This window comes from Nyctereutes procyonoides, unplaced genomic scaffold (assembly GCF_905146905.1).
Source record: "Nyctereutes procyonoides isolate TBG_1078 unplaced genomic scaffold, NYPRO_anot_genome, whole genome shotgun sequence".
Lineage (NCBI taxonomy): Eukaryota > Metazoa > Chordata > Mammalia > Carnivora > Canidae > Nyctereutes > Nyctereutes procyonoides.
In genome coordinates, this window is record NW_026575133.1 from 25,714,909 (window position 1) to 25,738,723 (window position 23,815).

At 47.8% G+C, this 23,815-nt stretch overlaps 1 protein-coding gene across 1 annotated transcript in view; it reads right to left on the reverse strand.

The window, feature by feature from the left end:
• Positions 1 to 23,815, reverse strand: part of CPXM2 (carboxypeptidase X, M14 family member 2) — a 128,280-nt gene that overhangs the window by 19,297 nt on the left and 85,168 nt on the right. Inside the window, exons 5-9 of the mRNA XM_055300648.1 lie at positions 21,783 to 21,867; positions 20,665 to 20,815; positions 8,699 to 8,787; positions 2,210 to 2,338; positions 477 to 668 (exon numbers count right to left, since the gene is read on the reverse strand). Coding sequence (XP_055156623.1) covers positions 477 to 668; positions 2,210 to 2,338; positions 8,699 to 8,787; positions 20,665 to 20,815; positions 21,783 to 21,867 — 646 coding nt within the window. The remainder of the gene's footprint in view (positions 1 to 476; positions 669 to 2,209; positions 2,339 to 8,698; positions 8,788 to 20,664; positions 20,816 to 21,782; positions 21,868 to 23,815) is intronic.

The following is a 23,815-nucleotide window of genomic DNA, read 5'->3' on the forward strand; positions in this document are numbered from 1 at the left end:
AGGCTCCCTCAAGGAGCCTGCTTCTCCCTCTCCCTATGTCTCTGCCTGTCTGTATCTCTCATGAACAAATAAATAAAAATCTTTAAAGAAATTGAAAAACAAGAATAATAAAAACAGATCTTCTTGGAGCACTGAGAGGATTATAGGCAATAACTGAATTGAGGGCCTGCCTTGATTATGTGCTCGATCAATGTTCAGTGTTCTTTTTATTCTATTCTATTGTGAATCACTGAAAATGCAACCCATATTATTCTTCCATGTTCACTTTTTCCAGTTTGTTGGATGTCCACCTCTTGGGTGCCCACTATTCTCAATTCCCACTTTGCATCTTTCATAAACCCTATGGGTTTCCCTGTCTCAGCAGAGAGACACTCAAAGGGAAGCCAGTGATATGGAACAGAAATCAACTTGTGGCCGATCGTGCTCTGCTCTGGGGGCCTAAGTGCTGCCCCGGGCATGGGGAGCGGTATCATTACCCCTTCGTAGGCCTTCTCGTAGCCGTCGGGGTTGAGGGAGGGGAGGATGTGAATCCGGGTCTCCTCCACCAGGCGGACAATGCGGGCGTTGCCAGCCAAGTACTCCTGACACAGAAACTGCATCAGCAGAAGCATCAGCTCCCGACCCAGCACCTCGTTGCCGTGGGCCCCCGCGATGTAGTGGAACTCCGGCTCACCTTTACTCGAAGACAGGAAGAAATACAGGGTCATATCTATTTCTTCTAGCAGCAGAACCCTCACCATTTAGAAAAAAAAATCTCTGAGTAACATAAATTTACAATTTTATCCTGCCTCTTCTTACAAAGAGGCCCCCCAAATTATGTCACTACAATACAGGGTCATATCTATTTCTTCTAGCAGCAGAGCCCTCACCATTTAGAAAAAAAATCTCTGAGTAATATAAATTTACAATTTTATCCTGCCTCTTCTTACAGAGGCCCCCCAAATTATATCACTACAATTTTCCTAAATTCCCAAATAGGTATGTAAGAAAATGTGTAGGGGTGCCGGGGTGGCTCAGTTGGTTAAGTGGCTGCCTTCAGCTCAGGTAATGATCCTGATCCTGGGGTCCTGCCATCAAGCCCTGCATCAGGTTTCCTGTTCCTCCTTCTCCCTCTGCCCCTCCCCCTGCTTTCTCTCTCTCTCTCTCTCTCTCTCTCTCTCTCTCTCTGTCAAATAAATAATAAAATCTTTAAGAAAAGAAAACAATAAAGTGTATAGAAAAATCTGGATGATACTAGCCCCTGGGTAATCATGTTTATTCTTATTTAGCAAGGATAAAGGAACACAGTGTTTAGGGTTTAAAGTTTACAAATTAAACACAAGCCATAGCAATTATTTTTCTCTTTTGGGAGGCAATCATTCTTCTCAAAAGAAGGTCCTATTAAATCTCTCAAGGACACAAGGATAGATAAAGAGAAGCAGAAAACAGTTCAGCAGGGGACATCAGGATGGACACAGTTTTGAGTTTTTCCTCTTCCAGGCTCAGCTTTTCCAGCATCGGGGCTTATCACGCTCAGTACAGACCAACAATACCTCTTCTCTCCCTGGCAAACGTAGGAAATGTGATTTTACCTGCAGATGAAACCCTGACCCTTTCAAGGAAAACCCTAAGAGGAACTGCTGAAATACTGGCAAATGTAGAGCTGAATGAAGCAGACAAATCTCAGACATGTTTAAATATCAGTGGGTTTCCTTTTTTGTTTTGTTTTGTTTTTATATCAGTGGGTTTCTAAAGGACTCGCAGATTTACCCAAAAGAAAACCAGAGAATCTTCTCTGACCCAGAAGAAGATCCAGGTTTGGGAGTAAGTGAATGAGAAATGGCTGAAGATAGGAGATGCTCGAAAACAGAATTAAATCAAAGAGGAATTTAGGGGATGTCCCTCTCACTGAAGCCATTAATGACTTATGTCCAGAATGTTCTTCTATAAAAGGATTCTGTCCTGACCGTCTCTGGTCAGTGTGACTGGCCCAAGAGCTGGAGAACAGAACTAAATGTGGTTCATTTGGAGAAAAGCAAGGTGTCTCTGGCTTAAATGAGTCAACAGCCCTTATCACGAGGTAAGAGCTTCACAGAACCAAGGTTTGCAGAATCTGTCTACGTGAGAGTGGTGTGTGGAGAGCTCCCGGCCTGTTTCATGAATGTTCTCACATGAGTGAGCTGTCTCCTGGCTCTGTGAGAAGGCACCAGATGCATCACAGAGGGGTAACCTCACCGACTTCGTGCTCCCCCGGGTGGTCGGAGATCTCCACGGCGTACAGCTTCAGGCCCTGGTGGCTCTTGCCAATGTTGTAAATTCTGGTGATGTTGGGGCACATTTCGTTCACAACCTTCATCAACTGAAAACCAAAATGGAGTTGAGGCTCTAAGTCATGATGAGCCCCCAAGATAGCCACCCGCTGTTCCCCTCCCATAGCCCCCCTGCATACCCTCACCCTCCCCACACACCAGCACTATCCCCTCTGCCTGGAATGTTCTCCTTAGGTCGTGATTATCACCTCCCTTGGCTGTGGTCTCACCTCCCTTGGCTGTGGTCTTACCTCCCTGGGCTGTAGTCTTACCTCCCTTGGCTGTGGTCTCACCTCCCTTGGCTGTGGTCTCACCTCCCTTGGCTGTGGTCTTACCTTTTTACTGTGGTTTTCTGTTTTCTTTTTGTCTCCTCACTAGACTACAGATCCTTTAAGGAACAGACTGAGACTTCTCCATAACTCTGCCTAAATAAATATTTATTACTGAATATCAACTTTCTCTCATCATTTAATAAACATCTTTGATGTTGGGAGGAGGAAAGACACTGCTCCCACCCTCCTGGAGCTTACAGAGCAGCAACAGAGGGGAGTAATCTGATGACCAATTCACCGGTGCTGAGTAAGAGGGTGGAGGGAAGCCATGGTAATGGGAGGTCATGTGGTGAACGGGTGGGGAGAACAGGCTTTGACGAAGAAGTCAAATTAGATATGTGTTATTTCCTGAATTTTCATTTAAAGTTGAGTTCGTTAGACAGACAGCTTTGGTCTGAGGGGGTGACACAAGCTGCCAAAAGGAGGTAAGGAGGGCTCTGCTAGTCACAGGAGCACAGGCTACCCTTGGGAGGAAGCGGGGAGTTGACTATAAAGGACTCTTGTCTGAAACAGAGCAAAAGCAGAAATCCACCATCCGTGGAGAGACGGCATGCAAGGGAACCATAGCTTTGGCGCCCGTCTCCATGACGGGCACGTACAGGCTGCAGGGTTGAAGCAGGGCCACATGCACAGCACCACATCTTCCCAAGAGACAAGATAATAATGTCACTAATAATGCCAACAATTGCATTAGCCACACACTCTATTTCTTCACTGAATTTCACTGACATGATGACCAGGTGGAGGAGGTAAGCCAAAGGTGACTGTCCCCATTCTACAGATATAGAGACTGAGGCTCAGAGAGTCACTGAGTGATTTGCCCAGGGTCATCCAGCTGATACCAGATGCTTTGGACTCAGGGCTCTTCTCTGCCTGTGAAGATGCAGCAAAGCAATGAACACCAGCACATCTCTGCTGCTCATTTTGTCAGCTGCGCACCATGACCATTCTGAAGACGGCCACAGCACAATCACCATCTGACGGGAGGGTGGGGGGGTCACACATCCCAGTCCCTGCAGACTGCTGTCATCCTCATCTACAGCATCAACCTCAGCAGATCCTGAGCAGCAGGTGATCCACTGCCTTGGTTTGGATCAACAACCGGTTCTGCAGACATAGCCACTTGCATCATCCTTAACTAGGCAACACAACCCTCCCACACTAGAGGCTGGCTGTCACTTAAAGTCAACCCTCCTCTTCTGTCCAATCAGCCATAGGAGCAACATGCCACTTGTGTTAGAGCTCATGACCTCGACACTGGAGAAGAACAAACTCCGCCTCCTGCTGGATGCACACTCAGCCGTGGACACACCTCTTGGTATAGGATGGCCTCAGCCATGACTTACCAGTCACCTCTTCATACCCCACCCATCGCAGTGTTTTCCTACCAGCCACATTCCCTCCTTGTCCTGGGGTGTCATGAGCACCTTTACACATGAGATTGACGACACAGGCATTTGAGGAATCTCCTTTATGAAGGTTCTTTATGGTTCTCTCTACACAGAGAGAAATTCTCTCTGAAATGCCAGGAAGGTTTCTCTTGTGGCCACCAACCCCATTAAGGACCTGGCCAGTGATCCACCTGGCTGATTCCTGAAAAGAGTCAAAGATGTCTTATTGGAGTTGCAGTCTTGATGGCTAAGGTGACAGTAAGGACTAGAACTTCTTCCTGGCCTTGGAACATGCATTCTCAGGGACGCCTGGGTGGCTCTGAGGTTGCGCATCTGCCTTTGGCTCAGGTCATGATCCCAGGGTCCTGGGATTGAGTCTCGCATCGGGCTCCCCACAGGGAGCCTGCTTCTCCCTCTGCCTGTGTCTCTGCCTTTCTCTGTGTGTCTCTCATGAATAAATAAATAAAATCTTAAAAAAAAATACGTGCATTCTCAGCAGGAGCGACAATCATCCCCAGGAGGTGAAAACTGGTTGTCAGGAGCTAGAAGTCTCACATAGCACAGTGCTTTGTGGCCCTCCAAAGCTCAGCCCTACCCAATAAAATCTTACTCGTTAATATTTAATATAATGGGTAGAGAATAATAAAGAAAGTATCTAAAAAGCCTCTTGGGGGATGAGTAGGTGATGACAAAACCACGTTGAGAACAATCATCTAGAAAATGCCTGGGTTTGCAGAGTCTGAGCCTCATCAAGACTCTGTCTCCATAATTCCCAGATGGGAATTATTGCCAACGTGGTATCTACTAAATCCTAGGCTCTGTTGCAGGAAAGAGAAACAGAGCCCCTTCTCTAGTAATTCAGTTTCTGGCAATCTACAGGAAGGGGTTTCTGCATAAAGGATGCTACAACTACATGCATGATGGCATTTGCTGTGGTGCTTCACCCTTTCCCCAGGGGCACTAAGCTCAGAGATGTCCAGGTGCTCCAGGGCAGGAAGGTAGTGGGGTAAGAGATGGTGAAGAGATGGGGAAGATGCTCTATCCGCTCCCTGGGACGTTCTGCAGCATCACAATTACAACTATGAGGACAGCATGGAAAATGGCTCATCATCCAATATTAACCAAGGGGAGCAGGGCAAAATTATAACCACCCTCTGATCAAAATTATAAGAATCCTTCAAATGCAGAAATTGAAATCCTGGACAGGAACGATGAGAAATGCAAATGGCTGATTCTTGAGGGTGGTGGGTTTCGGGAAGGCTGACCTTAGGACTTTGGGCCTGTGCTTGATGTTGACATAACATTGTTTCTCCAACGAATTAAAATGTTTTTTAAAAGAGTGGGAGGAAGAGGAAAAGTCCCTTTCCACCACCTTTATTCATTGGCCTGGCAGCAGGGACTGCATCTGGTCCCGTGGAGAAGGGATCTCAGAGGGCGGGAGGCGAGGATGGTGGAAGGAGGCCTCCCAGGGGTGGGGAGGAGGTGGGCTCGTCTAGGTCTACAGGCTGACTGCCCTGCCCTGGCTTCTTGCCACCATCACCCCCCACTCCCAGGCAGGCTAAGCCACTACCCCACTGCCCGGTGCCTCTGACCCTCCTGCACTGCCCTGGAAATTAGCACCATGAGCTGGCTGCCTTCAACCCATGTCTCCACCCCCCACCCTACTTAGCACCAGCCAACCCCAACTTCCTGGGCACCGTGCCCTCACAGTCCTACCACCAAAGTCAAGTCACAAACCTCTTCCTCAAAACCACTTAATTTGCTCTCTTTGTGGACGGTACCCCACCCTCCTCAGAAACATCCCAGACCTCCCTCTCTCTCCCCACTCATTCCAACAGGTGATCTAGGACTAGCCAGTCCTCCCCAGAGATGCCCCCCACCTCTCATCTCTCTTCAGGCCTGGTGGCTCCTCTCCTGGGGACTGTGACCATCCCTGCCAGTCCACTCCCCGCATTCCTTCCAGACTGATCTCCCCAAAACACTTGCTCTGCAACCTAAAAACCTTCTCAGATTCTTAGACTCCATTTAAAGCCTCTCCCGGCACTCAGGTAAGTCTCCTCTCCAGAAACATGTTATTCTGCTCCTGCCTCCATACCTTTATTCTTACTGCCTGGGGGGACCCTCCCTTCTATCTGCACCTGCCCAAGGCTGGCCAAAGGCCCCAGACCATAGTAGACCCCATCTGCAACCAATGCCTTTCCCCACCCGGGACCAAAGGGCCAATCACTTCTTCCTACTTATCCCCCAAGTATCTCCCCAGGAAGGACCTCGGATGTACATATTTATCCAGCACACATTACAGGTTTATGACAAAATGACAGAGTCTCTGCCCTCATGGTCCCAAATGAAGGAGATGTATATAGACATAGAGGTGACACAGCAATTAGAAACGGTGACACATGCTGTGAAGGCTGCAGCACTCCTGGAGGGATCGACTCCCTCGGCCCCACGACACCGGTGATGTGCAACTTGCTCTTTGTTCTCCTTTTCCCTTCCAATGCCACCTGCTGGCCGCCCCCAGCCCCCCGCCAGGGGAGAACAGTCCCTTACAAGTCAGTGCTCTAGAAATATTTCCTGCACACATTCTCAGCATTTCCCATGCAATATGTTTTTCTATTTTCTCCTCACTCTTCTTGCTGCTGTTTCTCATTTTTTTTTTTTTGTTGTTTGTTGGAAATGTCTCTCTTGATACTAGGATAAACTAACATTTTTTTTTTTCTGAAGTAGAAAGATTTCTATAGTAACCCAGCAGACTCCATACGGGGAATTGCTAAAAATGCTGGCTTCTTTTTCATCCCCAGGAGCCAGGAATCCAAATGGCAAATCACTTCCGGCTTGAACACCCTTCAGGATTGAGAGATGCTCCCCTGAATGGTTTCCAGTTGAGTGCTGCGGAGCCCTGAGGTCACCCGCCATCATCTGCAGGGGCTGCACCAACCAGTCCAAGTGCCTTCTTGGCTCTACATCACCAAGTGATGGTGAGCAGAGTTGCCCAGGGTAATGAAGTACACTCCATTAGCTCTCCTTTTCTGGAAGGACCCCGATTTTCGACACGGAATGACTATTTAAAGCTACCAGCTACCCAGACTCTCTGTGCGATAGCTCATTTTAAATGCATTTAGATTCATTGCTTTTGACATTAATTGCACCAGCTGAGTTGATATTTGCCTAGTTTCTGGGCTCAGAGAAATATCCCGAGATGTGCTAGTGAGCAAAGCTGAATTAACACACAAGTGCTCCGTAAAATGGAAGGGTGAGCAGAGTCGTATAAATGCCAGAGAATGTAGAGCAGCAGGGATGACTCAACGACCTCAGGTCCAAACACATTATCCTGATTTCTGAAGAGCAAGACAGCAAGATAATTTCTTTAGCATGTCCCACCGCTAAGTCTATGCTGACGGGTTTCTCAGGCTCCGTGTGAGTGTCTCAAATTAAATGACATTGAGACAAACTGGGTTTGTTGATTCCCTGGGATGAGGCGGAGAGGCCTCTCGGCTCAGCCTAATTGCTCTGCCCTCATGAGCGTCTCCTGCACTTGGACTGGGCAGCTGGCTCCTTCTCTCAGCACCCACGAGCCCTTGCTTTGAGCCTTGTCAATCTGCCCTTGGTGAATCCTTGTTCTGTAAATGCATTTGTGAGGACATCTCTCTGTTCTGTCATTTCAAACAGATTCTCAGGTATCCAAGGATTTCTCATTTGTCAGCGCCCCCTGAGCTCTCCTAGCACCACGCTGGGGGCAAAGGCTGAACAGGATTTTGTGGGCAAAGCACTCGGCACAGGCATGGCTCTTTTAGCTTGCCCTAATAAACGGCTGGTCTCTGCTCCCTTCTGGGCCCAGTATGCAAACACTGTCCACAGCCCGGAATTCCGTGCTTTCTGTAACTAAATCTGGGGACAGTCTCAGCTGGGATTGACTTTTGCTCCTAACGGCACTAAAGTACCAAAGGTATCAAGCAGTAGTTCTGAGGCCTGGCTGGCTATTCATTAGAAACACAAGGAGAGCGTTTAAACATTTAGACATCCAGGCCCTTCTCCTAAGGATCCTGCTTTTAACCAGCGGCCTGAAATGGGGTTCAAGGATAGATATTTTTCCAAGTTTGCCCAGGTGATTCTGTTCTACAACCAAGATGGAGAATCAGTGAATAATAAGGCCTAGTGTTCTGAATCTCATTGGTACCTGGGCTTCCTCATCAATAAGGTAAGGAAATAGTCATTGCCCTCCTAGGATGGTTAGGAGGACTGACCACGTTGATGCAGGTAAACTGCCAACGTAGCAAATTAACATGGTCCTACGTGGAGGCTTCCTGCTATTACTTTTATCGGTGGTGCCCTAGATCCTCTTTCTTCTTTCACTCTGCTTGTGACGAACATTCTCAAGTCAGTGTTATCGCTCAAGCATACAGCGAATCTTCACCACTACTGTGTTAAATTGGAAAAGTCTGGTCCAAATTCTGTTTCAACCATTTTCCAGAGAGGAAGCCTTCCTCTGGCCACCAGAACCCCAACGAGGCATTCTCAACCTAGAAACTGCAAGCATGTACTGTGGCTTCAGAAAACCAAAATGATCATTCAGATTCCTATTCCAAACACATGATCTTAATTTCTAGAAAGAAAAAAAAAACTAAAACAAAAACAACTATGTTCCCCTGGGCACAGGGTATAATACTTTGAGAAATCTGGAGCTTACCTGGCGCATTTCCTTATAGTTGTGGTGCTTAAAATCCAGGTCATCGGTGGTGGTCATTTCATTCCGTCGGTGGTAATAGTTATTTGGATCTAGGGACAGAAATATGGTTCTGAATTCACTCACGTAATTCTGTTGCTTGTGGTGGCTCTGTTAGTTGCCTGATTGGTGCAGAGACACAACCTAATCTCCAGCTTCTAACATATGCACAGAGGTGAGAGAACCAACTGTCGAAAAGCACCCCAGGAATCAAAATTAGCCAGTGGTAGAGATGGGCCTAGAGCCAGAATGCCTGGTTCAAATCTCCTCTCCTCTACTTAAGTGCTGTGTGACCTTGGATAAGTCACTGGAGCAGTCTCTGCCCTAGATTCCTTACCCTTAAACAGGGAAGAAAGGTACTTCCCTCACTTTTAGTATTAGTTGGGATAACCTATGTACCTGGCAAACTGTTGACACTTAAGGAATGAATGAGTGAACAAATATCACAACTGTATATATACATGGAAAGCCCTGAAAGTATGGTGCACACTATTAGTTACTCATCCAACATTCAGTCCATTTCTATCCTTCCTAACAGAAACTCTGTGTGGTTTGGGAATCACTCCAATGCTTCTGGGAAACAGACCTCGCATCTCAGCTCAGGGGTCCAGCATGAGAGGTTTCAACCAGTCAGAGTGGGATCCCTGGGTGGCGCAGCGCTTTGGTGCCTGCCTTTGGCCCAGGGCGCGATCCTGGAGACCCGGGATCGAATCCCACGTCGGGCTCCCGGTGCATGGAGCCTGCTTCTCCCTCTGCCTGTGTCTCTGCCTCCCTCTCTCTCTCTCTCTCTCTCTCTCTCTCTGTGTGTGTGTGACTATCATAAATAAAAAAAATTTTTTTAAAAACTTTAAAAAAATATATGTTCAACCAGTCAGAGCATAGCACGCCCTGGCCACTCTCACTGGTCCAGATTGAAGAGAAAGACTTTAATGGCACAGAGGAGTGAGAGAGAATCTCTCCAGAGTAGAGGAAGAGAGAACCCCACCAGCACCAGGAGTTACTGGAGCCACCCTGGAGCCCAATCAATCTCCCTTGGGACTTCCAATCACATGAGAGATCGAATTCCCTTGCCCCACTAAGCCAGGGGGCTGAGGTTTCTGTTGTTGGAGCCGGGGCACCCCAACTATATTAACACTGTAGCTTATGGGGACTGAGATTCGGGGTCTGGGAGATGTCTGCCCTTGACTTGATTCTCTTCCCCGTACAAATTAACCCTTTTCATTAATTCACATAGGCTCTATTATTTTTATAATTATGAAAGCAAAGGACACTCAGAAGAAAGGACAGGCGGGGGAAGAAGAGTGAGGAGGAAGATAAAGGGGAGGAGTACTCAGTGGACCTGGAGGTCTTTCCCCGGACCTGACCTGCGGCCGGGCCCACGGCATCCCTGTCTGGACGATGAAGCCAGAAACCCTTGCCAGCTCCTGACCTAGAGTTAACATGGTGCTTTAGACAGGTCGCCCTCCTAACCCAGACACCATGGAGGCAAGGCTGAAGCCACAGCAGCTGTGGGTTTGATCCAAGGGGCTTGAAGGAGGATACCAGAGGCAATGGCAGTGATGGATGACAGAGGGGATGAGCCTTTGCTCCAAGTGGTATCAGGGGCAGCGGGTCTCGATTCATGCCATCAAAGGTGCTCCTCAGACTAGTACTCTGGCTGCCTCTCAGACCTAGCCCAGACCTACCAAATCAGAATCCACAAGTTAAAAACAACCTCAGCTGACGCCACAGCCTCGGAAGTCTGAGGAGCACTGTGTTAAAGTTCTGAGCACGCTGCCGCAGGGACCAGGCACTCTGCGCACACCGTGCACAGCTGCCATCAACCGAGCCAGCTGTGAGTCTGTGTCCCCAGAGCCACAGGTCATGACCACCATAACCGACCCTGCCAGGGTTCACTGACCACTGGCTTCACCCTTGAGGCCTGAGGCAACATGCAATGAGTTGAAAATCATATAGAGACCCAAACACCACAAAGCCAGATTTTAATATCCACAGAAATAGTATTTGCTGATAATACTATTAGAAACAAGGACTGTCACTGAAGTGGGATTAGCACAAAGGCAAGCTGGCACTTTGTCCAGGAAAGAGCAAACACAGATCAGGTTTGGCACAAGCCCCCCAATTATGTTTCAAGCACTTTCCTTCTGGGAGTGCGTGCTGACCACATGCAATCTGTCTCCCCTTGGGTTTCCAAACCTGTATGTTTCCAAGCAAAGGTAAAGCTTATTTTTCACATTAATTTACACTTCATTTACCCATATGATGTCTTCTAAGAGCTCCTCATCACTCCCCAAGTCCCGGAGGCCTCTTTCCAAAACTCTTTAAAGTCCCTTTGTCTTCAAACACAAGTTATGCCTTCAAGGTTCTTCAAAAGGATAGAAGAAAAACTCAGAAGTTGAAGTAGCTCTGTGATTGGCAATGTTCTACCTTCCTTAAGACTAATCAACTTGCCTAAGGACAAGGGTACAAGTTCCAGAACTGTCTCAAAACCACAGGTTAAGTATTTTTCACCACTTCCCAGCTCCCACATTTTGAGCAAACAATTCTTGATTTGTCAATTCATTCTGATTGGATCAAGTTTTATTGAGAACCTATTAGGAGCTCAGTACAGTAGGCAAAAAACCAACTCCAGCCCTCTTGGGGCCCAGAGTCTGCAATCACAGCCAATTAGTCAAACCACCAGCCCCTTCTTCTATCTGTGGGTCAAAGATCCCATTTTCCTGTGAGGCATCTATTCCAGATGTTTCAGATAAAACTGCCTTGCCCAATCTGCAGAGTCATGAATATGTGACCAAGGTCCGGCCATGAAGCATGAGTCCTCTACCCACAGTCACTGGCTCAGAGGTGATCCCAAGATCTGAGGATCCAAGCTGGGGGAATCACATGACTTTCCCCGCAGAGCTATAGGAGGAGAGTCAGTCTCCTTCTACTGGCATTGCCTGGATGGTGGGTGAGTTTGGGGTATTGATCACCTTGTCCATGAGATGGAGAGAAGGGGAGCCCTGACTCCCCAAGAAGACCTCGACTTAGTGACCTATTCTTGCCTGAAGCTAGAGTCAGAGTCAAATCCACCCCCGGGAATTCTCATTTATGTGAGCCAAAATCCCTCCCCCAACCAAAAGCTAATTAGAATAGGGCTTCTGGCATTTGAAACATTAGTCCTGATTCAGTCTGTGAGGCCTTTATCCTCACAGATGGAGCTTTGGAGAATCAGTCTCCTACTCCCCTTCAAGTGTGTGGTTTTGCACGTCATATGTGCTGAAGACCAGCTGATTCTTTCTGGAACACCTTAGTTACAGGGGTGAATTCCTGATGAGGCATGTGGAGCCTAAGGCCATCCCTCTGACTTTTCTTCTCTTATTCAGAGGTCAGCAAGTCAAAATGAGGTCATTAGAGTGAGCCCTGACCCCTTACACCTGGCATCTCTAGCGAGGGGGATGTAAACACAGAGGTAAGCACACAGGGAGAAGGCTCTGTGGAGGTGAGGGCACAGCTGGGGTGATGCATCTACAAGACAAGGAACCCAGATTGCCAGCAGCCCCGCAGAAGCTGGGGGTACAGACAGGGAGCAGGTTCTCCCGCACAGCCTCTGAGGGAGCCAGCCCTACTGACGCCTTGAACTGGGACTCGTGGCCTCCAGAACTGAGACGGTAACTTTCTATTACTCTAAACCACGCAGATTTGGGTCCTCTTCCCAGCAGCCTTAGGAGACCGCTGCACACCTGGGACATTCCTGCCTCCTCACTGCCATGGACACCTGCTCTTCCCATCCCCAAACTCATGCCAGCTCACTACACAGGGCTCTTTTCACGAGTACAGTGATAATTCCAGACCAAACCGCATTACTGGAAATCCACAGAAGCATCAAGATTCTTGGACAGTTTTGCTTATCTATTTGCTGTTTTGGGGACCTTGCTTGTGAGGAGCAGGTGCTCAGCTGGGAGAGGAGAGGGTATCTTTGCTGGAAAGGAGGCTCACATGCAATCAAGAATCGCTGGGCTCACGAATCCTTTGACAAGCTCCATCCTGAGTAGGTCATCCGCAGAGCTAGAGTTTAGAGGTCCCAGGGATGGCAGAGGGGATGGAGAAGTGATTACCTAGGATGTGTTTATGGGTCCATGACGAAGTTCAGAAACTAGACAGGGCTGCTGCTTGCAACACGCGAACATGCTAAGTGCACTGACCTATATCTTTAAAACAGTTCATTGTATGTTATGCAAGTTTCACCTCATTTTTGTTTTCATTTTTTTTTAATAAAGGACTGCCATCATTCAAAAAAATGATCCCCTGCTATACTATGAGCCTTAGGCTTTGTTTTCCTATTCACAGTCTTCAGAGTGCTCCCTGAGGATGAGGAGGCCACCAGAGGCACACAGCCACAGCAGATCTTCCTCTACCTGCCTCAAGGCCAGGCTCTCAAGGAAGGAAGGAAATGCCCGCCCCAGTGGTCCTGCGACCTCCCGAAGCCCCAAAGCCCCAACACCCCCAGCACAGACTCCTGAGTGCAGACAGCCTTGCCAAATGCAAACTGAGCACAAAAGAGCTGGCCCCCTGGTGAAAAGAAGTGACATCTGTCCACACCCCACCTGACTATTATGACAAAGTTCAGTCGGAGAGGGGCAAGGAGGAGGGCTGGAACCCTTGTGTTGAGGCCAGGTCATTACTGTCAGTGGAAGCACCAAGCCCATGACTGCAAGTGGCTCCAAAGGGGGAGTAGCACGCCATTCACGCTTATTTCCCTCTCGCCCCCATTTCATATAGTCCTACTGCATAACAGCTCTGCTGTGCTGCTTGCAGACACCCGCAACCCCTCCGATCACTTGGCTGACGCTGCTTCTCCAGACAGTCCTGGGGAACTATTTGCAGCCTGACAGGAGAAACTCAGAGAAGACAACTGTTAAGACTACTGATGTTGCTGCAGTTCCCCAGGAACCAATATGGGGCAGATGGACCAAGAGAAACCACAGGTTTATTTGAATTCAGTAAAGGCAAGTCACCCTCAGTTGCAGGGAGGGCGGGCTGCAGCCAGCAAGGCTGGATCCCTCCCAATTGGAGTGGTTCCCTGGGGGGGGAAAGGATGCCCGATGCGCTTCCCTCGTTACCCCTTGCTCTGGGGGGAGCAAAGGTGTCCATCTCCTCCTGGAACCTCTGGGCCTTGCCTCAGAACAAGCACATCCTACGTGTTTGATGCATGAATGCATGAGTGAGGAATGAGAGAATGGGTGGACAGATGGATAGGTATCCCAATTAAGATATTTAGGAAAGAACACTTACAAAAAAGATAACACTTTTTTATCTGTGTTATCAGATAACACAGAGGGTTAGGAGGCTAGGAGGGCTAGGAGATGAGAGAGCAGGGGCTGGGGCTAGGAGACCTCGGAGAAGGGGCCCACTTTATGCTGCGATACTACTCCTTCTCGCCACCACGGCAGAGTGAAGGCTGGCAGGCAGGGCAGAGGGGGTGGTGAATGACAACCACATCCTCCAGATTGAGGGCGATTGTGGAACATTAGGCCATCCCGGGCCTCCAGGGTACTTGTTTTCTAAGGCTGCGAGCATAAAATATCATAAACTAGGCATTTTGAAACAAATTTACTGTCTCACAGTGCTGAAGGATAGAAGTCTGAAATCCAGGTGTGGGCAGGGCTGTGCACGCTCAAGCTTTCCTTGCCTCTCCCCAGCTTCTGGAAGTTGTTGGCAACCCCTGGCTTGTGGCCACATCGTGCCAATCTCTGCCTCTATTACCATCAGGCCTTCTCCCTCAGTGTCTCTGTTTTCTCTTCCTAAGGACGCCAGTCACTGGATTTAAGGCCCATGCTAAGCTTACCTAATCATGCCTGCAAAGACCCTCTTTCCAAATAAGATCACATTCTGAGGTACCCAATGGACAAAATAGGGGGGATGTTATTCAACCCAACGTAGTCATGGCATGCACTACATAGAGGCCCACTGGGGGAGGACCACCCACCTTTCTGAACTGAGCTATTTTGGTACAATAAGACCTAAGCTTCTTGCTGTGTTTCTGAGCCCAGGTCAGGAGGAAAATCTGTGGCTCCCCATGTGACCTGCTCTCTCATCTCCAAATCTGAGTCCTCTGCACAAGGGGGAGACATGCGAGGGAGGCATTCTGATTTCTGGAAAAGTAGAGGTTTATCCCCATCAGAAGATCCTAAGAGCAGCCGGTAGCCTGTAAGCTACATACAGAGGACAAAACAGAACCAGGACAAGAAGAAATGAGACCTCTTCTCTCTCATCCTCCCGCCATCCATGGGGTCTGGTGACCTTAGAAATAAATGACTTAGCCACAGAACCAAATGGTCTGACCAAAGAGCGTAAAAGAAAGTGGGAGGAGGAAATGGAGACAATGACATCTGTTCTGCACTGACCGCGTGAGGGCACTCTACAAATGGCTCTTGCTTAGCCTTTGCAGTGTCTGTGCATCAGGAATGGAAGAGCAGATGAACAATGACAAGGCAGGAGGGCAGCCTGCGTGCATTCCAGGGGGCAACAGAGTCCTTCTCGTGGAACTCGTGACTTTGAAAGGCAAGGCTCCATCAAGCCAGGATGGGAGAAGGGAGAGGAAGGGAGCTCCTGGTCTCTATCTAAAAAAGAAACTGATGTTTCAATCCCACTTGGCCCCCTCTCCCAACCCAGAAGTTTGAGAGACAGGAAGTCAGAAGAAGACAGAGCCAGACAGGGAATGGGAAGCAGAGGAAAGGTCTAGGTGGGGAGGGCACAGTCACAGGCCAGTCTGTGGAGAAAGGCAGCAAACCATGGATCCCCTTTGCTGGGATGACCAGGAGCCTCAGGGACAGAAATGTTGATTGTCAGGCCTGTGTGGTTCTATGTTACATGCAACAAAACCCCTTTTTTAATCTCCAAACCTCAGCAATAATCCTTCATGTGAATCAGCATCAGTGGAGACTGTTGCTCTCAAGTCCGGGGGAAGGGGAACGATGGCGTGAGCTGAACAGGAGCAGCACCAGGAGGAGTCACGTGAAGCAGAAGGCAGGAAGTGACCACCTGGAAAGTGCAAGTGACCACCCCAGGTAGCCCCAGAAATACTGGGGGGGGGCAGGAAGGGAACGGAGGCTCAGGACCTCCATAGGTACATGGGGAGGGCTTGAGTCATCTCACGGGGATGCTTTAGGGAAGGGGGACACAGGAGTGGAAGGACTTGGTCCCAATTCTACAGGGAAGCTATTGTCTCCACTTCAGACACAAGAAAAGCAAAGCACAGAGTATTTCCACACCCTGCACAAGACCACAGGTGCCAAGGGATGACAGTAGAACTTGAGCCCACACCTGATCTAAGCCAGAGCTCATGCCCTTTCTCTCCATTCGGCTTCCCTGAAAGGGACATGAATTCTCTCTCTCTCTCTCTCTCTCTCTTTTTTTTTTTCAGATCACACAAGGCCCAGGCAACCAGTAAGCATGAAGGCAGGCTGAAGCTGGTACACAGCCACTCTCGTGAGGGCTTCTAGTCTCAACTGGAGGAGGCTGAAAACGTCACCCACAGCAAAGGAAGATAAAATAAGGAACACAGCAACTTCGTGTTCTGATTCTTGTCTTTTCAAAAAATAATAGCCAGTTCCATGGGACAAGTGGGTATCCACACTGTGGTCTTTGTGAAGAAATGTGGAAGGTAGCAAAATAAGTAGATTTACGCAGTCCTCTGCAGCTATGCTGACCCAATGGAGCCCATCCTTCCCCCAACTTCTCCATATTGATGGGAAGCAGGTGAGGGTGGCTGAAGACAAGCAAGACAGGTGGTGGTCTTACAATCTAAATATTTCCTCAGTGATCTATGACTGGGAGGGTATGTGTGCTGGGAGGAAGGAGGGAGATGCAGCGTGTTCAGTGGTCTTGGCCCACCTGCATGAATGACTGTGGGGCATCTCCCCTTAGCAGAGCTTCTGTGCTGGAGGGAAAACAAGCTCCTGCCCCCAGACCTCCGCACATCTCTTCACAAGGTCTTGAGTTGCATCCAAGAACCCTAGACACCTCTGCACTGTGCAGATGGAGGGCAGTTGCTCAGATCTGGTGGCAGGGAAAATGAGATGGAAGGAGTGGTACTTTCCCAGGGAGGATGGAATCACCCTTCATGGCAGGAGCCTCTGAGCAGCACCAGGGCTCAAGCATTACCCTCCCCTGTAGTCCCCTGAAGTCATTTCCCAGGACTCTGGACCCAGTCCTGCTGCCCTGTGGGAAGTCGTATGTAGAGCAACGGGGCCTTTTTCAGAAACAGCACACATGGCACTATTGTTTGCAGTAGCAAAATAAATGAAAACTGCCAACTCTGTGACCTCAAAGTCAGCCAGTGTGTGTTTTAACCTGAAATATTTATTAAAAGTATATCTTAGGAAGCTCTCCGCAGCTTCTGATATGCATAGATCTTTAGGCATTCTCATCCAAAGTGGGCAAATCCATTCAAATTTGGGGAAGAGGACTTTTTAAAAATGTATTTACTTATTTATTTATTTATTTTACAGAGAGAGAGAGAGCATGAACAGGGGACAGGGAGCAGGCAAAAAGAGGGAGAGAGAATCTTCAGCACACTCCCTGCTGAGCATGGAGCCCAACACAGGGCTTGATCCTGTGAGATCATGCAGGACCCTGAGATCATGATCTGAGCCAAAATCAAGAGTTGGCCACTTAACCAACTAAGCCACCCAGGCATCCTGACTTTTTTTCAACTTTTCAAATAATGAACAACCCAGAAGGTATTTGTTAGATGAAATAAGTCAGACTGAGAAAGACAAATACCATATGATTTCAGTCATATATGGAATCTAAAAAAACAAATGAATAAACAAGAAAACTAAAAGCAGAACCAGACCCATAAATACAGAGAACAAATTGGTGGTTGCCAGAGGGGAAAGGGTGGGGGATTGGTCTTGTCCAATCACTACTATGCTGTACACCTGAAACTCATGCAACATTGTGTCAACTATGCTCAAATAGATTTAAAAAAAAGAATACAAAATATTTTTAAATGAAAAAATTTTAATTGTGGTATAATACATATATAATTTACCATCCTAACCATTTTTAAGAGTACAGTTAGGTTGCATTAAATATATCCACATTGTTGTGAGACAGATCTCTAGAAGTTTCTCATCTTGCAAAACTGAAACTGTAACCATCAACAACACTCCAGTTTCTTTTCATTTTGAGCTTTAAAAATCCTATTAATAGACTATGGCATGCGGTAATTCATTTTCCAGTTCAAAAATTTCTGGAAACAGTACTCAAGAAAGCTTGAAAAGAATCACCACCTTCTTCTGCCCCGACCTGAGAGTTCACAGGAAGATGGCAAGCACAGAACAAAGAGAGCAGAAGCAAAAGTAAATGAATTTTTCATAAACAAGCGTTCCAGGAAAAACAGACTCTAGGCGGTTGCATTTAGACCACAAGGTCCGAGCAGCTGAGTTGGTTGGGTCATCTCTGTCTTTGGCCTCATTACCTTGCACAAAGGAACTGTGCCAACAGCAGGGCAATGAGCAAGGTTCACTTACCCACGTGGATGTGGGGACCCCTGCGCTGCCCCAGTCCCTCTGGTGTGACCATTACCAGGTGGCATGCTCAAAGGCCAGTTTCCCTCTGTGTAGACTGCTAAGTAGTTTCTAGAAGAGAAATGGCCCTAAAAACTTGTGGTTGGAAATAAAGCCATTCAAAGTCTGTACTTGAAACCCATCTAGATTTCACACTGCAACTATTGTGTTTAAATTGCCCCAAGGATCTACCTTCAAACACCCCCCACCCCAAGAATAACTTCCCAGGGAAATATTTATTTCATGAGACTCTCACAGGCTACCCTTTGCCCTTTACCAGCAGTGGATGAATTCCTGTCCACAGAGAGAAACCATGACCCTGCTCTTTAAAGCAGGCAGGCATAGGCAGGAGAGCAAGCCTCCTCGCCTGGCACAAAGAGGGCCTCTCAGATAGCCGCCTGTTTCTGAGTCTGCAGACTCCGTGTGCTCTGCAAAGCCCAGTGGGCCCCAGGTGGCAGCAGGTGGGACCTGTACTGACAACTTCAACACAAACCAGCCACAAGAGGAGCCCAGGTCCCAAATCATGTTGGCCTTCATCATCCTCTCTGAATCAGCCTTGAAAACACGCACACACCCTTTGCACCAGAGTCCCTATTTATCAGAATCTAACATAAGCACTAATCCTATAACTGAATTATCCTGTAATTTACACAGTGATTGTGGACAGGCACAATGACATAGAAATAAAGACGTTCCTTGTGTGGTTCTTTATGGAACCAAAATATCAGAAACAACTGAACCTCCAACTGTAAGGTAGACTAAAAACTGGATTTTGTCTATAGACTAGATAGATGCATCCACAGGACAGATGGTATCTAATAGTTTTAATGACATAAAAAAAAAAGGTTTGCGAGCTAGTAAGTCCAAATATATAACAAAGAATCTGTCTGGTGTGAGTCTGAGTAAGTAGGCAGATAGACCCATCTTTTCTCATCGATACAGAGTTTGTGTTCTAAAAATTCATACTTGGCAAAGCAAGAGCATGGATATTATGGGATCAAGAGAAAAGCAATAAATGACATTAAATGTGCTTTGAAAATGCAATAAATATCAATTCACAGTAGGGGGGCAGGGGGTTGGATGGCTACAGAAATAGCCCGATGGCTATAATGGCATCTGAGAGCGTCAGAACTGGTGATGCGCTTCCCCAGGCTCAGAGAACCCCAGAAGTAGCAAGGCCTCACTCTCTCACTAGACAAGAGTGGTAAGGAAAGCTAGAACCCAAAAATGTGCTCTGTGTTCCCTAGGGACGGACTGCAGGTAGACAGGAATGGCTCTAATGAGGAGCCTTAGGAATGTGCTAGGAGCTTGCTTCCTGCCCTGGAGATGCGCAGGCAGGATGAAGGGGCTGCCATCGACAGGCTCCACGCAGGCACAAACTCACAAGTTCTGAAAGGCCAAACAGAGCCATCTGTGAGCCAGACCACATCAGCCTGTCCAGAGCAGACACCAGCGAGGATCCAGGTGACACACATGTGAATTCAAGCCCCCTTTGTCCTGCCACCCTGAGGGCACACCCAGATATCATCATGTGAAAATAGGCCACAGGAAAGAAATAGACACTCCCCCAAAGACACAGGCACCTAAGCACAGTGACATAAACAGAAAGAGCCTATGTACACAGTCACATTTAAAATTAAGGGCAGCCCTGGTGGCTCAGCAGTTTAGCGCTGCCTTCGGCCCAGGGAGACCCGGGATCGAGTCCCACGTCCCACGTCAGGCTCCCCTCTGCCTGTGTCTCTGCCTCTTTCTTTCTGTGTCTCTCATGAATAAATAAAATAAAAATCTTAAAAAATATATTTAAAAATTAATTTCTGGGGAGGTGGGCGGGGAGTTGGGGTAACTGGATGACAGGAACTGAGGAGGGCACTTGATGGGATGAGCATGGGTGTCATACTATATGTCGGCAAATCGAACTTCAATATAAACAAATGAAAAAATAAATAAATTAATTAAATTAATTTCTGACATCTACTCTACCCAGAGTGGTGGGAGTGCTCGAGGACAATTAAATATGCTATCAAATATTTTCTCTAATTTTTTTTTTGCTTGCTTCTGAGTGGTAGCATTGAGTGAGTTTTCAGCCTTGAAACATGCATCATCTTCAAATCCCAGTAGGCAAAACCACAGTTGACACATCACTTTGCTACCCCCAAATATTCATGACGCTTCTAAGTGGGATTATGGAGGCTTTTATTTCTTCTCTTGCTGCTTAGCTATGTTTTCTAAATATTCTGCAATAGATAAAGGTTGTTGTTTTCTTTTTCTTTTTTTTACATGAGAAAAAGATTGCTTGGTTTGTTTGCAGTCACCTTGGCTAGGCACCTGTTCTCCATCAGCACCCCACCTGCAGTAAGCAGGGAAGGGCGAGCTCACCTGGAAGCGGACAGCCAAGAATCTCCATCCTCATACAGATGCTCCCATTGTCAAACCAGGACTGCGGATTTATGCGGATATAGCGGGCCACCATGGGGACGGGCAGCTCGTTGAGAACAGGGATCTCCTTTTCGCTGTTTCCTTCAAATATCTACTTATGCACAAGGGGAAAAAAGGAGAATCGTTTAGAGCTTGATTATCGAGGGATAAAAGGGTGATTCACTCATTCCAGAAGACTTTACTGAGGAATACCCAATGTGTGCTGGGCATTGAAGGGGGAAAAAAAGTGAATCAAGCATGGACCCTACTCTCAGGAAGCCCCCCCCCCCATCTACTGGTGTAGTGGAGAGGGGAGGAGGAGGGAATACTTGGATAATCTGGGTAAAATCTATTAGTGCCTTGGTAGAGGGATGGCCACGGAGCTCTGGGATTTCAGAAGAAGGAAAGGACCAAGCAGAACTTTGGGGAGCAGGTGGCATTTGAATTGGTCTTGAAGGAAAACTCTTTAGACCTGTAGGGATGGCAGGGATTCTAGAGAAAAGCAGCAGGAATGACAGGAGAAGCCCAGAGGTGGGCTTCCAAAGGAGCAGAGCAGCTGGCTCGTGTTTACTGGATCATAGAAGGAGTGTGTGCAGGGCGAAAGAAAGAGAAAGAAGATTGAAGCCAGAGATGCCATCCGATTGTGGAAGACTCTGGAAACTGTGTGAGAAAGGAAATGCTTGAGAACCAGAGGAAGAGGGCGACATGAGCAGAACTGGCCAATGTGGGGTGAATCATAGGGTGGAAAGATGAAGGTCATCAGAGACCACTGGAGAACTGTGACAGCCGAGGGGCTGTGAGGGATGCCAGCACACTGCCTGTGCCCCATGGCTCCCAGGGCTGACCTGTGAATTCTAGAAGAAACGACATCCCAGCAGCTCAGAATTTTACATTAGCTCTCAAAGGGCCACTTGGCACTGCACTTCAGGGCATGGAAGCAGGGGGTGGGGGACATTATCCAGCACTGGTTTGAGTTGACACAGTATCAGCAGACATCGAGGGGGCACACATCCCCTCTCTTTGCAGAGACCCACGTAGCTGGATACCAAGGGCGTGGACGGAGGGAACATGAAACTCACCATGTCTCCAGATCCGTTCTTAACAGTGACCCATGTGTGGCTGTCATTGCTCACCATGACCTTGTAGGAGGTCACCCAGTCACTCCTAAAAGAAAATAAGACATTTTAAAACTACATTTTAAAATGTTTACCTCAGGCGCCTGGGTGGCTCAGTTAGTTAAGCGTCTGCCTTCAGCTCAAGACATGATTGGGGTCCTGGGATAGTGGGATCGAGCCCCATGTCAGGCTCCCTGTTGAGTGGGGAGTCAGCTTCTCCCTCTCCCTCTGCCCCTGCTTGCTTGCGCTCTCTCAGTCTCTCCAATAAATAAATAAAACCTTTTTAAAAATAAAAAAAATGTACTTTCTTTCCTTATGATTTTCTCAACATTATCTTTTCTCCAGCTTACTTTATCATGCATTAACTAACGCTAATGGTAAGGCTCCGTTCTGGTCAACAGTAGGCTATTGGTAGTTAATTTTTTGAGAGCCAGAAGTGATACAAAGATTTTCATCTGTACAGGGTGTCGATGCCCCTAACCCCCGCGTCGTTCAAGGGTCAGCGGTAGGTCCCAGTAATAGATGACACTGGGCCACAGCCTGGCCCCACTGCTCACCCTACCTGTGTCCTCAGCCAGCTAACTGACTCACCCATGCCACTGTGGATTCATCTGTAAAAATGAGGATCCTAAAAGCACCAAGCCTAAAGGATTAACATGAGCCTTCAATGGTTTAATGCTCCTTAAACACTTCAGACAGTGCGTGGTCCCCAGTAAGCACTCTGTGCTGGTCACACATGAAGAGACACAAACACTTATGTATCTGTTTATATGGAATATTAACATTACACGTGGTAGTCGAGTTCCATGTGGAAAAGTAACCTCAGTAAAAACTGCAAGTTGGTCTAGAAATTTCATCTGGAAAACGATTTGGGAACATAACAAACTGCATGCCACCAGCCACAAAAATAACAGCTTGACTGTCTAGGAGACACTGGGCTTCTCCTTGGCTGTCACAGCCATGCAGACAATCCCTCTACCCCCTAGCAATAATCCACTGTGAGCTGGGCCCAGAGCCAGACCTGCCACCATGTCCTACTGCACAGAAATTACTGAGGTGACAATGGTCATGAAAGGACTTCCCGGAGCGGGAGTCAACCCGTTAGGCCATGCCAGAAAAACAGCCTCACAGGGAAGGCACATTTTCGTCCCTCAGCCTCACTGTTCATAACATTAATGGTTAACCAATGTAGAAGATTCGGAGCATCATCCTTTTTAATTTTTAAAATTCTGGAACTAAACAACAATTCATTAATCCTTTAGAACATTCTGTCAGCTGAAGCATTTGGATCCTTCTTTTCCTACTGTGAAATCTCCTTGGATTCGGGAGCTAGATCTATCCCAATATGGTTCTGAGCTTCTGAATCAGTACTGCCTAGGAAAGTTCACTTAGAAAGATGAGCTTCGGGGAATCCCTGGGTGGCTCAGCGGTTTAGCGCCTTCCTTCGGCCCAGGGCTTGGTCCTGGAGTCCTGGGATCGAGTCCCACATCAGGCTCCCTGCATGGAGCCTGCTTCTCCCTCTGCCTGTGTCTCTGCCTCTCTCTCTCTCTCCCTCTCTCTGTGTATCTCATGAATAAATAAATAAATCTTAAAAAAAAAAGAAAGATGAGCTTCTTCTATTCATTCTGGTTCATCTGACTGACTCGTGAAAACTATTCCTAGGTGCTTCTCTAGGTGCTTGGAGACGAATCCTCCCCACAAGTCTTCTCTCTCCTCCTCTCTCCTCCCCACCAGCTTGGTCTGAACACCTTCCAAAAGCTGGAAGCTGTCAAGCACCGTGTTTTCCCCTGGAGAGGGTGAAGGCTGAGCCCACACCTGCAGGCTGCGAAGCATCAAGCATGCCTTCTGAAAGGCACCAAGGCACAGCTCATGTCCTCTTGCACTGGAAAATATCCTCACCCTGAAGAGCAACCTGTCTCCCATGTTCAAAGAATCGCTAAAGACCTTGCGAGTGTAGCCCCTTTTGTGGCTGCTAACAGTGATCTGGCAAGGCAGCC